The sequence below is a fragment of the Octopus sinensis genome, linkage group LG17, assembly GCF_006345805.1.
Source record: "Octopus sinensis linkage group LG17, ASM634580v1, whole genome shotgun sequence".
Taxonomy (NCBI): domain Eukaryota; kingdom Metazoa; phylum Mollusca; class Cephalopoda; order Octopoda; family Octopodidae; genus Octopus; species Octopus sinensis.
In genome coordinates this window covers 6,291,428-6,308,370 of record NC_043013.1, presented here as the reverse complement: position 1 = coordinate 6,308,370, position 16,943 = coordinate 6,291,428, and the positions used below count along the sequence as shown (strand labels likewise).

The 16,943-nt window shown below is 40.6% G+C and overlaps 1 protein-coding gene across 3 annotated transcripts in view; it reads left to right on the top strand.

Moving 5' to 3' along the window:
* The window catches only part of LOC115220927 (RNA exonuclease 5), a 45,466-nt gene extending 36,173 nt beyond the window's left edge, over positions 1–9,293 (top strand). For all 3 annotated transcript variants that reach the window (XM_029791127.2, XM_036510283.1, XM_036510284.1), the window contains exons 10-13: positions 1,382–1,470; positions 1,893–2,117; positions 4,684–4,880; positions 9,007–9,293. In XM_029791127.2, coding sequence (XP_029646987.1) covers positions 1,382–1,470; positions 1,893–2,117; positions 4,684–4,880; positions 9,007–9,150 — 655 coding nt within the window. In that variant the 3' untranslated portion in view covers positions 9,151–9,293. The remainder of the gene's footprint in view (positions 1–1,381; positions 1,471–1,892; positions 2,118–4,683; positions 4,881–9,006) is intronic.
* Positions 9,294–16,943: the final 7,650 nt, after the last annotated feature.

Sequence of the window (16,943 nt, the reverse complement as noted above, 5' to 3'; positions counted from 1 at the left end):
AGGCCTGCTTGAAAGGAACTCAGTCACTTTGCCTCCATCAGGCACAAAGTTGAAAGGTTGATTTTTTTTTTTTTAACATGTCACAAGCATGGGTGCACTTGGCTTGATGAGTCCTCTTAAGTAGAGCACATCACCAAAGGTTTCGGTCACTAATCATTGCCTCTGTGAGGTTCAAAGTTTAACGGTTATGCTTCACCACCATGTTCCATGTCTTCCTGGGTGCACCTCTTCCACAGGTTCCATCCACAGTTAGAGATCAGCACTTCTTTACACAACTGTACTCGTCCATACACATCACATGACCATACCAGCGCAGTCGTCTCTCTTGCACACATCTGATTCTTCTTAACTTTTCTCTCAAGATGTTTACACTCTATCACACATGCACACTGACATCACATATCCAGTGAATCAGACTGGTTTCATTTCTTTCAAGCCTATACATGTCCTCAGCTGTTATAGCCCATGTTTCACTACCATGCAGCATAGCTGTTCGTACTCAGGCATAAAACAATTTGCTTTTCACTCTGAGAGAGGGGCCCTTTGTTACCAACAGAGGTAGGAGCTCTCTGAACTTTGCCCAGCCTAATCTTATTCTCACAGCTATTCTCTCGGAACAACCACCTACTAACTTGGTCACCTAGATACTAGAAGCTATCTTCTACCTCTAGCTTGCCCCTCTGCCAGTTGATGGAGTCTATTTTCTGCACATGTTCAGAATTTATTATGCCTGTGCACCTTTCACATACAAAAGTTAGTTTCTCTGCAACTACCCTCTGCTCATTCCATGTTGAAGCTCCTTCTAAACCTTGCAATGAAAGAATCTCAAATGTGCAACATTTCCCCAAACTCTACAATGGCAACAGTTCCTCAACAAGTTGCCTTATTGTTTGGGATGGGTGCACTGTCACACCATGTATATATGTGTGTGTTTTGTCTTGGTATAGTATGATAGTTGTAAATGAGTTTTGCAAGCATGTCTGGTCATTGGGAGATGTTACCTTGCCTGAAACCAGGTATGTGTTGGCAACAGGAAGGGCATCCAGTCATAGAAAACCTGTCTCAATTAAAACTCAGTCTGACCCATGCAATCATGGGAAAGTGAACATTAAAACCATGACGATGATGATGGTGGCTTCTTCTTCTTCTTCTCCTCCTCCTTCTTCTTCTTCTCCTCCTCCTTCTTCTTCTTCTTCCTCCTCCTCCCCCTCCTCCTCCCCCTCCTCCTCCTCCTGCTACTACTACTACAAACAGGACTCATTTACATGAATCTGTGTGTTGGAATTTTTTTTTTTTTTTAACGAGTGAGTGATGTTAAGAGGGATTAGTCAAAATCTTTCATAGAGTTCTTTGTTTGTTTATTTCTTTCTTTATTCCTTAGTAAACAGATTCAGACTGGAGACAGTGGCCACAATTCAGTGGAAGATGCAGCTGCCAGCCTGCAATTGGTGCAGTTAAAACTGAAAAACAGTAAGTCCCTTCAGTATTGTTGATGACCCCAGAATTTGTTCTCCTGAACAATGAACTACAACTGCATGCAAGAATGTCTGCTTCCTTACCTGTTTATCCACTTACCTGTATGTCTGCTTCCTTACCTGTTTATCCACTTACCTGTATGTCTGTTTACCTGTATATCTAATTACTTGTATATCTGATTACTTGTTTATCTGTTTACCTATATCTATTTACCTGTATGTCTTTTTCTTGTGTATCTATTTTACTATTATGTCTGTTTACCTGTGTAACTGTCTACATGTATGTCTGTTTACCTGTATGACTGCATGTCTGTATGTCCAGTTAGTTGAATACCTATTTACCTGTATGGCTGTACATCTGTTTCCCAACAAGTGTCTCCAGGATTGTCTTATCTCTTACCTTGCTTCATTTTCCAGGTATTGAGTTTGGTGATGTGATTCTTGACACAAATTTGACAATACACAAAACAGAAGCATGTAATAACTCCACTCCAGTTTACAAAGAATCTTCCAGTCCAAACACGAAACAAACAAACGAGGAAGGTGTGGCCGTTGATGACAATCGGAAATTCTTTGTTAACATGAGTGACTCAGCGACACATCGCAGTTTCTTTGATCTACTCAATGAACATCAGAAGAAATGTAAGTAAAAGCTCCTCAGTTTGTCAGGGAGAAAAAACCCTCATCATCATCATCATCATTTAGCGTCCGTTTTCCATGCTAGCATGGGTTGGACGGTTTAACTGGGGTCTGTGAAGCCGGAAGGCTTCATCAGGCCCAGTCAGATTTGGCAGTGTTTCTACGGCTGGATGCCCTTCCTAATGCCAACCACTCCGTGAGTGTAGTGGGTGCTTTTTACGTGCCACCTGCACAGGTGCCAGACAGAGCTGGCAAACGGCCATGAACGGATGGTGTTTTTACGTGCCACCGGCACGGGGGCCAGGTGAGGCTGGCAACGGACACGAACGGATGGTGCTTTTACGTGCTACCGGCACGGGGGCCAGGCGAGGCTGGCAACGGACGCGAACGGATGGTGCCTTTACGTGCTACCGGCACGGGGGCCAGGCAAGGCTGGCAACGGACACTTAAGATAAAAGCCTTTACAGGTTCAAATACCTCTCAAACATATTTGAATTGGTCTTAAGTTTGTGTTTCTTTCTATGACTAATGTGTTCCAGCCTGGCAGCCAATGTGTACTATCAGTCAATAATATCGACTGATTAATGACATAGGGAGCAAATCTTACTGGTGAGCTCAGAGTGACTTCCCTTGGTATCTGGAGCTGATGAGAAGTAATGAGTTCAAAATGCATACATCAGCTGGTTGGAGGTGATTAAGGAAGATCTCCAGAAGCTTGATATCTTGGAGGATGCAGAGGGGCTGGCGCAGGACCGCCAGCATTAGGGAGTACTCAGGCATTGTACCATTCTGATATGATACTGGAGTGCTCAGGCATTGCACCGTTTTGTTATGATACTGGAATACTCAGGCATTGCGCTGTATTGGTATGATACTGGAGTACTCAGGCATTGTACCATTTTGGTATGATACTGGAGTACTCAGGTATTGCGCTGTATTGATATGATACTGGAGTGCTCAGGCATTGCACCGTTTTGTTATGATACTGGAGTACTCAGGCATCGCACCATTTTGTTATGATACTGGAATACTCAGGCATTGCGCTGTATTGGTATGATAGTGGAGTACTTATTATTATTGTTATTCAGGTCAGTGGCATAGTGGTTAAGAGCGTGGGCTACTAACCCCAAGATTCGTAGTTTGATTCCAGGCAGGGATCTGAACAACAACAATGATGATGACGATGGTAACAGTGGTGGTGGCAGCGACGACGACGACGACTACGATGACATCTAAAATTACCTTAGGAATGAGAACTCAGGTTCGAAATTTCCCCAGGACACCTGATGAAGGTTGGAGAATACATCAGATGAAACGTGTTAACAACAAACAAGAGGACAAACATCTGTCAAATGTAAATAATGTACATAATTCCTCATCTCTAAAATACAGAACTGTAGGAGATTTGTATCAAGGAACCAGAGGCAGTCTCAGGCAAGTTGGTATCTCATTTAAGCACCAACAACAGACTCCCCATCTCAACTTGATTTTGAGCCGGGTCGTCTGCTGCTGGAAAGAACCGATCAGGTAAAGGACCTGGGTATCTTGGTGGATTCCTCCTTTTCGCCTTCGGCCCAGTGTGTCCATGCTGCCAACAAAGCACGCGGATTTCTGTTCTTGATTCGATGGTCATTCGGAATGCTCACAGCAGCCATATTCCTACCACTCTATGTCACGCTGGTGAGACCCATATTGGAGTACGGGATTCAAGCCTCTTCTCCTTATCTCCTCAAAGACATACAGCATCTTGAAAGAGTCCAGAAGCTGGCTGCCCGCATGGTTCTTGGTCTCAAGAATTTGTCTTATGAAGAAAGGCTGAAGACACTCGACCTTTATTCTCTAGAAAAACAACGACGCCGTGGAGATCTCATTCTTGCTCACAACATCATAAGCGGAAAGTGTAATCTCTCGAAAGAGCTGTTCTTCACTCCTGCTCCAGAGCGTCAGCTGCATGGTCATTCCGAAAAGCTCTATCTGCGACGATTTCATCTCAATCGAAGGAGGGGGGCTTTCTCTGTCCGGGTTGCGGATCCGTGGAATAAGCTGCCAGACGAGATGGTGAAGATGCCGATGACCGCTCGGTTCAAAGTCTCCCTTGACCTCAAGTGGCCTGAATTCTTTACATGAACACCACCCTGTACATAATTCCATATCCCCCTACATGGCCTTGCTTTTTGCTTTTTGAGCCAAAAAATTAACTAACTAACTAACTTTCCCTTTTTCCTCAATTTAGCTGCTACTCATCCAACCAAAATTTCAGTAATATATTATGTAATAATTAAATAAATACTAACTTAAGACCATTTCAAATATACTTGGGAGCAATTTCACTGCAGTTTGTTATGAAGAAAGATTTCTCACCTAAGACAAAAAAGTATTAAAATAAAATAGCCAGCTCAGAATGCCCTCTATTGGACATGCTTGCTTTATGCTCGGAACCATATGGTTGGCAAGCAAGCTACTTACCACACAGCCACTCTTGCACCTATTTGTTTTCTTTCATATCACAGTAAAGTAAGAAAATGTCCGACTTCCTTGCTGTAATTCTGAATCTGTTTCTCTCTTTCAGCTCTGGTGATTGATGCGAGATCTGTGATTGACATGTATTCAGGAGAACCTGGTCAAAGGATAAGCCATGGTTCTGATGAAGAAATTGTCAGCACTGCCCAAAAGAAACTCTATGACAACGACTTCATGTGGCTCCAGTTGAATTCCTTCCACAATCTTCTCCAAACCAACACAGACAGCAAAGAGGCAGACATTCAGGTAAGCAAAACACATCTACTGCTCTGCCATTATCCCTCCTCCTCCTCCTCCTCGTCTCTCTCTTTCTTCTCCTCCCTTTCCTTATCCATGCAATCCTCCTCCCTCTCATCCTCATCCTCTTTCTCTCTGTTATTATTATTCACCTGTGTCGGTGGCACATAAAAAACACCATCCGAGCGTGGCCGTTCGCCAGCCTCGCCTGGCACCTGTGTCGGTGGCACATAAAATCACCCACTACACTCTCGGAGTGGTTGGCGTTAGGAAGGGTATCCAGCTGTAGAAACACTGCCAGATCTGACTGGTCTGGTACAGCCTTCGGGCTTCCCAGACCCCAGTTGAACTGTCCAACCCATGCTAGCATGGAAAGCAGATGTTAAACGATGATGATGATGATGATTATTATTAATTGATTAATTAATTAATTACAGCTGAGAATAGATGTGAGAACAAAATGTCCAGAACATTTGCCCAGAATCAATAGACATACCTGGGTGCAGGTGTGACTGTGTGGTGAGAAGCTTGCTTCGCAACCACAAAGTTCTGAGTTCAGTCTCACTGCATGACACTTAGGGCAATTGTCTTCTCCTGTCCCCTTAGACTGACCATCATATGATGTTACGCATGACTGGTCGCAATGTTCTTCCATTTCTGTCTTGATTGCGCCATTCTTTTCTATCCTGACCCAAATTGCTTAACTAGATTGCCTTTCTATCATTGTGGAAGCTTTCCAAGGGGCCTTCCCAGATCTCTTGGATACCACTTGGCAGTTGCAAGGGCCCACCTCTTGTCTGTGAGCCATGCGACATGTCTGGCCCAGCGGGACTTGCGCTTTTGATATTTTACGATCACATCATTCACTCTGCTCCATTCTTAAATTATTTCATTTCAAATTTGCTTTTGTGATGTTATTCCTAGCATGGAATGTCTTCATCATCATTGTTGCCATCATCTTTTAACGTTCGCTTTCCATGCTGGTATGGGTTGGACGGTTTGACTGAGGGCTGGCAAGCCAGGAGGCTGCACCAGGCTCCAGTCCGATCTGGCAAAATTGCTACAGCTTCATGTCCGTCTTAATGCCAACCACTCCGAGAATGTAGTGGGTGCTTTTTACGTGCCACCAGCACAAGGACCAGTCAGGTGGTGCTGGCATTGACCATGCTTGAATGGTGCTTTCTACATGTTACCAGCACAGGAGTCAGTCAGGTGGCACTATCATCATCATCATCATCAACATTTAGCATTTGCTTTCTATGCTGGCATGTGTTAGGTGGTTAGACCGAAACCGGTGAGTCACAGAGCTGCATCAAGCTCCAGTCTCATTTGACATGGTTTCTACAGTAGGATGCACTTCTTAACATCAGTATTTTAAAAGTCAAAACAATGCAAGTTATAAATGATTAATACTGCAGGTTGATGGTTTGTGCTATTTCCTGGCATTTCAGTATTTCAGAGTTAGGGCTCCTTCTTCGGGAAATTTACAGAGAAAAGGTGTTGATAGCTGATAGAGACATCACCTATTGACACCTTTTCTAAATTTCCTGAAAAAGGTGTCCCAACCCCGAAATATTGGAATACCAGGTCTAGTAATTAGTGTGTGTGTGTATGTGAGAGAGAGAGAGACAGACAGAGAAGACACATGGTTTAGTGGATCGGGTGCTGCATTCATGGTCTAAAGATTATAGTTTCAACAAAGAGGGACATTTAGATGACATCATCAGTCACCCTCTGAAATGTTTATGTAGTGTTATGGAGGCTACATGACATGCACATGAACTCAGAGGGTCTAAACGGTGTTCTGATTGCCATCTGGGTTGACTGGAATCTGATGCTACACCTGGTCAAGATCTGTCTTGGAGAAGACTTGTGTGCACCATGAAGGAAAAAAGAAAAATGCTGTAAACATGGATGGTATTGGGGAAACATGTGGGTAGGTGTTGGTATTGAGAAGATGTTAGTCCTTGGTTTATTGCAGGTTCACAGATCATCTGCTGTCTTCTTGGGGGGGGGGGAGCCACATGTAAGGGAGACAACTTCAATGCATCATTGAGGAATTGTAATGATCTCGTGTATGTAGTCGAACACTGATTTAGCCTATGTTCAAACGATCTGGGACAAAGTGTCATGGTCTGATTGGTACTTGGGCTAATTGTGTCTTAATGTGATGGTGTAAACCCGTGTGCTACTTCTCTGTTGCTGTACTCTGGTACAATGTTTGAGTACTCCTATGTCATACTTAAAGTTGACTTCAATAATACGGGGGTGTTATTGTGTGTCACTGTGATGAATAGATCAGCATGTTACTCCATTTGTGCAATGCCTGAGTACTCCAGTATCATAACAAAATGGTTCAATGCCTGAGTACTCCAGTATCATATCAAAATGGTTCAATGCCTGAGTACTCCTGTACCATAACAAAATGGTACAATGCCTGAGTACTCCTGTACCATAACAAAATGGTACAATGCCTGAGTACTCCAGTATCATATCAAAATGGTTCAATGCCTGAGTACTCCAGTATCATATCAAAATGGTTCAATGCCTGAGTACTCCAGTATCATATCAAAATGGTTCAATGCCTGAGTACTCCAGTATCATATCAAAATGGTTCAATGCCTGAGTACTCCAGTATCATAACAAAATGGTTCAATACCTGAGTACTCCAGTATCATACCAAAATGGTACAATGCCTGAGTACTCTAGTATCATAACAAAATGGTTCAATACCTGAGTACTCCAGTATCATAACAAAATGGTTCAATACCTGAGTACTCCAGTATCATACCAAAATGGTACAATGCCTGAGTACTCCAGTATCATATCAAAATGGTTCAATGCCTGAGTACTCCAGTATCATATCAAAATGGTTCAATGCCTGAGTACTCCAGTATCATATCAAAATGGTTCAATGCCTGAGTACTCCAGTATCATATCAAAATGGTTCAATGCCTGAGTACTCCTGTACCATAACAAAATGGTACAATGCCTGAGTACTCCTGTACCATAACAAAATGGTACAATGCCTGAGTACTCCAGTATCATATCAAAATGGTGCAATATCTGAGTACTCCTGTACCATAACAAAATGGTTCAATGCCTGAGTACTCCTGTACCATAACAAAATGGTTCAATGCCTGAGTACTCCAGTACCATAACAAAATGGTTCAATACCTGAGTACTCCAGTATCATACCAAACCAGTACAATGCTTGGGTACTCCTGTATTGTGCTTAGATAACACAGTGAGATATGGTGTTTTCACTGTGAGAAGTAAATCTCCACTTTTGCTGTACACTGGTGGTGCCGTGGTAGTGAGATAGCAATTGTTTGTTGTGGCACTTGTTTCTGCTGCGGAGTAAATTACCATTTTTACCACTAACCATCCAACTATTAGTGTGATGGTATGGTATGTCATGTTGTTTCTACAAAAACTAGTTAACTCCCTTTCTTCTCAACAACCACTCAGCCATTGGTGAGATGGTATCTTTTATCCATAAGGCGGCAAACTGGCAGAAACGTTAGCATGCCGGCCGAAATGCTTAGCGGTATTTCGTCTGCCGCTACGTTCTGAGTTCAAATTCTGCCGAGGTCGACTTTGCCTTTCATCCTTTCAGGGTCGATTAAATAAGTACCAGTTACGCACTGGGGTCGATGTAATCGACTTAATCCATTTGTCGGTCATAAAATACACCAATCTGACCGTGGCCGTTGCCAGCCTCGTCTGGCACCTGTGCAGGTGGCACGTAAAAAGCACCCACTACACTCACGGAGTGGTTGGCGTTAGGAAGGACATCCAGCTGTAGAAACATTGCCAGATAAGACTGGAGCCTGGTGCAGCCTTCGGGCTTCCCAGATCCCCGGTTGACCCGTCCAACCCATGCTAGCATGGAAAGCGGACGTTAAACGATGATGATGATGATGTTTGTCCCTTCTGTGTTTAGCCCTTTGTGGGTAGTAAAGAAATAGGTATCTTTTATCTTTTGTTGTTTCAGGCATCAGATTGTGGCCATGCCGGAGCACTACCTCGAATATTTATTTGAATGAATCACCCTCTTTTTTTCTTTCTTTTTTTTTCTTTAAAACCCGAAATCGTTTTATTTATTTATTCATTTATTTTTCTCTTTCGCCAGAAATGCCTGCAGACGTTAGATTCCCATGTTGGTACACTGATGAAAACTATCTTCTCAAAAGCTCTGGTGACGCTAATATTAACGGGTCGTGATAACGAGGACGAAGACTATCAGAATGGTATGACTTTAGTGAAGATTTCTTAAAGGTTTCTACAGAAAAGAACTGAGAAGGTGTGATCGACTGATCAACTCTTTCAGGTGATCTCCCTCACACTGCTGCTACTGCTGCTGCTGCTGCTGCTCTCTATATATTTATATAAAAAAAACATCTACGAGGAACAACCATATATGCCTTGTTTTTATTTATTTGTTTATTCAAGTATGAGAAGGCATGTGGCTTAGTGGCTTGGGTGCTTGGCTCACAATTGTAATGTCGTGAGTTCAATTCCCAGTGGTATCTTGTGCCCTTAAGCAAGACGTTTTATCTTGCGTTGCGCCAGTGTACTCAGCTGTATTTCAAGGGGCCAGCCTTGTCACATTCTACGTCACCCTGAATTCTCTTGAGAAGTATGATAAGAGTACACATATCTGTGGAGTACTCAGCCACTCGCTTGTTAATTTCACGAGCAGGCTGATCCATTGCTCAGATCAACTGGAACCCTCACCATCGTAACCGACGGAGATCAAGGCCATTCGTGAGTCCATCTTTTATCTTGTACTTGCTTCAGTCATTGGACTGCGGCCATGCTGAGGCACCACCTTGAAGAATTTTGTCAAACAAGTTGACCCAGCTCCCCCACCACACACACACACCTCCCTTTATTCTTATTTTTAAACCTGACACTTATTCTATTGGTCTCTTTTGCCGAACTGGTAAGTTATAGGGATGTAAACGAACCAACACTGGTTGTGCAGTGGTGGTAGGGGAGATACACAAGGATACACAGATGTTCATACAGCAACCCAGTACACACTGTGAAGTGGTTGGCATTAGGAAGGGCATCGTCCAGCTCCGGAAGCCTGGTTCAGCCCTGTTTGGTCACTGGGGTCCTGTCAAACTGTCCAACCCGTGCAAGCATGGAAAACAGATGATGAATGATGATGATGATGATGATGATGATGATGATGATGATGATGATGGTGATTATGACAATGGTGGTGGTGGTGGTAGTGGTAGTGGTGATGGCAAATGTAGTGGTAAATGGTGGCAGTGGTAGTAATAATGGTAGTGGCTGTGGTAATGATTGTGGTGGTGATGGTAGTTGTAGTAGTTGTGATAGTTGTAATTGTGGTCGTAGTGATAGTTACTGCAGTAGTGATGGTAATTGTAATGGTTGTAGTAGTAGTAATGTTGGTGGTCGTAGTGAAAGAAAGTAGTAGTAATGGTGGTGGTGGTGGTAGTAGTAGTAGTAATGTTGGTGATTGTAGTGGAAGAAGTAGTTGTAATAGTAGTAGTAATGGTGGTAGTAGTAGTAGTAGTAATGTTGGTGGTTGTAGTGGAAGAAAGTAGTAGTAATGGTGGTGGTGGTACTACTAGTAGTAGTCGTAGGAATAGTAGTAGTAATGGTGGTGATGGTAGTAGTAGTAATGGTGGTGGTGGTGGTGGTGGTAGTAGTAGTAGTAACTAGTGGTGTTTGTAATAATGTCATAGAGGTGGTGGTAGTTGTGGTTGTAGTAGGAATTGCTATGACATTAGTATTAGTAGGACTTGTAGTGATAGTAGTGGTGGTAGTTAAGTCTGGTTTAGGGAAACACCTTACAAGTGACAAAACCCAGACGTTTCAGGTAAGCCAGGTAAGATGTGGTATGTTAGTAATTAGTTTAGAAGAGCAGAGGATATCATAGTAGCAGTGGGATGAGTAAAATGAGTGGACAGTGATGAGGTTCATGCCATAATGAGAGAGATATATAACGATGATGTGGTGTGGCGTTGATGCTGGTTTTCTCTTCAGTTCCACTCTGTGGCACCTTGGACAGATATCTTCTGCTATAACCAATCAAAGCCTTGTGCATAGATTTGGAAGACAGAAACTGAAACAAGTTAAGGTGGCGAGCTGGCAGAAACGTTAGCACACCAGGCGAAATGCTTAGCGGTATTTTGTCTGCCATTACGTTTTGAGTTCAAATTCCACCGAGGTCAACTTTGCCTTTCATCATTTCGGGGTCGATAAATTAAGTACCAGTTGTGTACTGGGGTCGATGTAATCGATTTAATCCTTTTGTCTGTCCTTGTTTGTCCCTTCTGTTTAGTCCCTTGTGGACAATAAAGAAATGAGAAACGTTAGCACGGCAGGCGAAATGCTTAGCGGTATTTCGTCTGCCGTTACGTTTTGAATTCAAATTCCGCCGAGGTCGACTTTGCCTTTCATCCTTTTGGGGTCAATATATTAAGTACCAGTTACACATAGGGGTCGATGTAATTGACTTAATCCTTTTGTCTGTCCTTGTTTGTCCCCTCTATGTTTAGCCCCTTATGGGCAATAAAGAAATTGAAAGAAGTTACCAATGTGTGTTTACAAGGGCCTCACTTCAGAAATGACAAGGTGACCAGCAGTTGTGGCAATTTGCTGTACTTGAAAAGATATGTCAAGCGTATTAAGATCGCAGTCATCCATGCATACAGGCATATCCTTTGCAAGTGCGATTGCCATTTAAAATGCACTTGTGCCTGTGCTGCATAAAATGCACTCATCCTGGTGCAACATGAAAAACACTGGTGACAGTGCTGCATAAATGCAGTCATACCACTGCTGTGTAAATGCACCAATGCCAGTGGTATGTAGGAAGCACCCAGCGCACTCTGTAAAGCAGCTGGTATTAGAAAGGGCATCAAGCTGTAGAAATCATGCCAGAACAGACAACTGGAGTCTGGACAGCTTCTCGGCTGGCCAAATCCTGTCAAGCCGTCCAACCCATGCCAGCATCATGAACAGATGATGATATACATATTATTTATCTAAGTAAAGTATATATATATATATATATTATATATATATATATATATATATATATATATATATATATATATATGTATATATATGTATATATATATGATTAAGAGAAATAACCTCTATTAAGTAATTCAATTGATAGTTAAAGATATTATCTATATTAAATCACATAGAAAAAATTTAAATATAATAAATAATCATCATCATCGTTTAACATCTGCTTTCCATGCTGGCATGGGTTGGACGATTTGACTGAGGACTGGTGAACCAGATGGCTGCACCAGGCTCCAATCTTGATTTGGCAGAGTTTCTATAGCTGGATGCCCTTCCTAATGCCAACCACTCCGAGAGTGTAGTGGGTGGTTTTACGTGCCACCGGCATGAGGGCCAGTCAGGCGGTACTAGCAACGGTCACGGAAAAATCATGTTTTTTTTCACATGTCACCTGCATGCCAGCACAAGTGCTAGTAAGACGACGCTGGTAACAATCATGCTCGAACAGTGCTTTTTATGTGCCACCGGCACGAACGCCAGTTTGCCGCTCTGGCAACAATCAGGCTTCGATGCTGCTCTTAGTGCTCCACTAGCACGGATGCCAGTCATCGAATTTGATTTCGATTCCGATTTCACTTGCCTCAACAGGTCTTCGCAAGCAGTGTCCAATGAAGGGAAGGTACGCGATATTGTTTACTTGTTTCAGTTAATAGACTGCGGCCATGAAAAATTTTTGTCAAATGCATTTATTATTATTCATTATTTTAAAGCCTGTTACTTATTCTATTAGACCCTTTTTGCAGAACCACTAAGTTTTAGGAATGTAAAAACACCCATGCTGCTTGTCAAGCTGTGGTGGGACACAAATGCACACACACACAATTACAAGTGTCTTTTATAAGATTTGAAAATAAATTCTGATCAGATTATAATAATGATATTTAATGCAAGAATGGAATTAGCAGAAAGGAAATTTATCACTTTTTTGGTGGGTGGATGATGCTCACCTAGCATATCTTTGATATGTGATACTGATATACATTGTCATACCTATATACGTGGGTGTGTGTGTATAGATAGATAGATAGATAGATAGATAGATGTGTGTATATTTACATATATATATATATGGATATATGTATGTATTTGTACATATATATATATTGTCTCCATCTGTGTGTGTGTGTGCAGATATATATATATATATGTATGTATATATATACACATACATACATATGCAAATATATATACTTACACATAAATACATAGATATCAATGCGCATAAGCGTATGTTGATGGGGTCTTACAGGAAGGGAGCAGCAGCAAGCACAAAGATGATGAAGCGTGAAATGCCTCAAACTGAGAGCTCCATTCTCATTGGCGGACACACATGCAATGGTTAAGATAGATGTGTGTGTGTGTTTAAATACTTGCATGATGTTGCTTTGATAGCATGCACATTCTGAAGTCCCAATGCATGAAATGGGGGATTAAGGTGGATTAGCTTAGGGTCTGTGTTGGAATGAAGGAAAATATTTGTGCTGAGTCTGAGAGGTAGGAAAAATAAAATAGGTAGAGATTCTACAAAGGAAAGTGAAAAATATAAGGAATATTAAGGCTTTGTCTGGAATAGAAATATATTTGGGAAGAAGAAATAAACTGCTGTTTTTCTGTTGAAATACACTATGTCTCAATTAATTTTGAAAAAAATTGAAGAATTTAGTAAAATAGTTTTGTTGTTGTTAATCTTAACCATTTTGATATTTTATTTCTGTTGAAACACTGCCTTTTATTGGGTTGTCCAGAAAGTTCGTGCCGATTTTTAAAGTAAAGAAAAAAGTCAATAAATACTTGCCATTACATTTTTAATCAGCCAAATATGAACCATTTTGTTGCACAATGCGTCTCCATCTTTCCTTTAACTTGAAAATACCCTCTTCCTAGATTTGAGGTGGTTTCATAGCAAAGAATTCATCAAGGTATCTTTTTACGCCATCCAAGGAATTGAAATGTTTACCATTAAAACTATTCTGCAGAGATTTGAATAAGTGGAAATCCAAAGGAGCAATATCTGGTGAATATGGAGGGTGGGGCAACACATCCCAGCCAAGCTGCAGCAATTTTTGTCTGGTTCTCAAAGCATCAAGTGCCGAAAATGAACTTTCTTATCTTCCATTTTAAAGGGTTACAGAATTAACACAGGTTATAGGAACATAAACCTTCTTCCACGAAAAGATAGCTTAAGCTGTGCTCTAAATGGAAGATTAGTCAAGAGGGTTTTAACAAAACATAACCATTCCTAATGCAGGAGAGACAGTGTTCGCCAGCACCTCCTGCTGGAGTCTTGTGGAGCTTTTAGGTGTTTTTCCTTGATAAACACTCACAACACCCGGTCTGGGAATTGAAACCATGATCCTACGACCGCGAGTCTGTTGCCCTAACCACTGGGCCATTGCGCCTCCACAGTGTAAAATACTTGTACATTGTAAATATACACTATAATGCAGTAAATTCAACATTTTAAATTTAAAATCAAACTTACCATAGATGGTGGAGGGGATGTTGTTGATATACCGGGATTTTGTCCGTTACTTCCTAAGTCCATTAAAGGGAGGTCTGTAGTACAATTGTATATGTCATCGTTTAACATTTGCTTTCCATGCTGGCATGGGTTGGACGGTTTGACTGGGGACTGACAAGCCAGGAGGCTGTACCAGACTCCAATCTAATCTAGCAAGGTTTCTACAGCTTGATGCCCTTCGTAGCACCAACTACTCTGAAAATGTAGGGAGTGCTTTTTATATATGTAAATTGTAAAACATAATACATGAACCTGAAGACTGCATATTTTAATGCATAAAAGTACAAGTTCAATCAGAATGCACGTTTAATATTCTATCATTTCATTATATTATCTTTACATATATAAAACTGAGAATGTGTGTCTGTCTGTCTGTCTGTTTCCCTAAAACTTGAGAACTACACAACCAATTTCATTCAAATTTTACATATGCCTTACTTAGGGTCCGGGGAGTGTCATCGGCAAAAATGTTCGACTTATTGCCTAGAGCGAGCCCATAGCAATATCATATCTTCTCCACTATTTCAGTATTACCTATTAAAAGTGAAACAAATATTTCTCTATTTTATGTCAGATGCTTTCACTTTAACAATAAAAATAATAATAACAATTGAATTATATGTAGTAAGTAATAATTAAAATCAAACTAAAGTATAATATAAGTAAAAATAGCAATTGGTATAAAATTGCATCAATGATTTGAACTTGAATAAGTGGTTTCACATGAATGGGAATAAATTGAAAATAAAATTAGCGTGCAGAAATGAAATAGTCCAGATGGATGATAAAAAATTAAATTAAAGAAAAGTCTATTGTCTATAAAGTATACAATGTAGAGAAAAAAGAGGAGCTAACAATTCCAGTCTGTTATATATTTTGAGTATTGTTATCACTAGCAATATCAAGATATAATTTTGTATTTTGCATTTTATGTGTAGATGTGTATATATAGATGTACATGTGATATGTACACATATATATACACATATATACATGCACTAGCACTATGACCCGGCAACGACGGGTCTTTAATGCTAGTTTGTATATATATATATATATATAATATATATATATATGCACATTCCCGTGCTAGCGCGGAAAACGGACGTTAAACGATGATGATATATACATATGCATACATCTATCAATATGCACATATACATATATATATATATATATATATATATATATACGTATATACATATATATATATATATATATATATATATATATATACGTATATACATATATATATATATATACATATATACATATATTTAAACATATATATATATGTGAGTATATATATATATTTGAAGATACAAGAAAATTTATTGATCACAACAATTGTTTCGACCAATCTAGCATCGAGCCCCCACGGATGGGAATAGGTCTGTCCGTCGGTGTAGGTGTGTTTCCTCAGGTGATTACAAGATGTATCCTGTTAGAATAACGTCCCGCAAGATTTCTTCTCGGTATTTGTATGTCTCTTCTACTTTTTACTTATAAATCATCCACTGAGAAGGAAGTCGGTTTCCAACCAAGATACAAGGTTCCATCTTTGGGATGTACTTAACACAAACAAATTCACATTTGGAACTTGAGAAAAATCTTGCATATTTTTACTGCTCCACTCACAGATTGCTCTTGTAATGTACGAATTAGCCGGTCTATTTCTCTTCTGAAAATCCCAGTTTATCCAGATTCTCCTTTAAGCATTTACTAACAAAATCTAGTTCTCTAAATATTATTGGTATGAATATGAATTCACAGTCTGGATACAGAAGCTGAAGGTTTTGGAGCAGTTATTCATAGATAACCTCTTTTTCTTTGATTTATATCTGCAGAGTAGATGACCTCTATGATGGTACATACCTTTGCCCCACTGTCCCAAACAACAATATCCGGGGTGTTATGTTTACATTTGACAGAAGCTTTGATGAGAATATTCCTCCAGTATTCCTTGAGCTGGTGTTTATGAATGTATTCCATACCAGGGATTTTCTAAGTATATTTCCGGAGATAGAAACAGACAGAGAGAGCGAGAGAAGGAGACACAGAGAGGGAGACAGAAACAGACAGACAGACAGATTGATAAAAACGAAGGGAAAATCGCTGTGTCACAAGAGCGATAGAAAAGTGTGACTGAAAGTAGGAAAGTGAAAGAAAGAATACGAAGGAGAGAGAGAGAGACGGGAAAAAAAGCTAGATATGAAAGAAGGATGTGTGAGAGTGAAAGAGAACTGCGGAAGAGTAAGCTCTGTGAGAGAGGGGATGTAAGAGATAAAAGATGATAGGCCCCACACTGGTTAGGAAGATTCAAATAGAGAGAGAAATAGTGTCAGCTGAATCGTAGTTTAACCCACTGCCTCTCAAACTATCTGATGTGGCATAGCGGCAGTTTTTTTTCCCAATGTGCTTGGGACCAATAATATTTCTTAGTAATATTAATTTATACCGGAGACAATTAT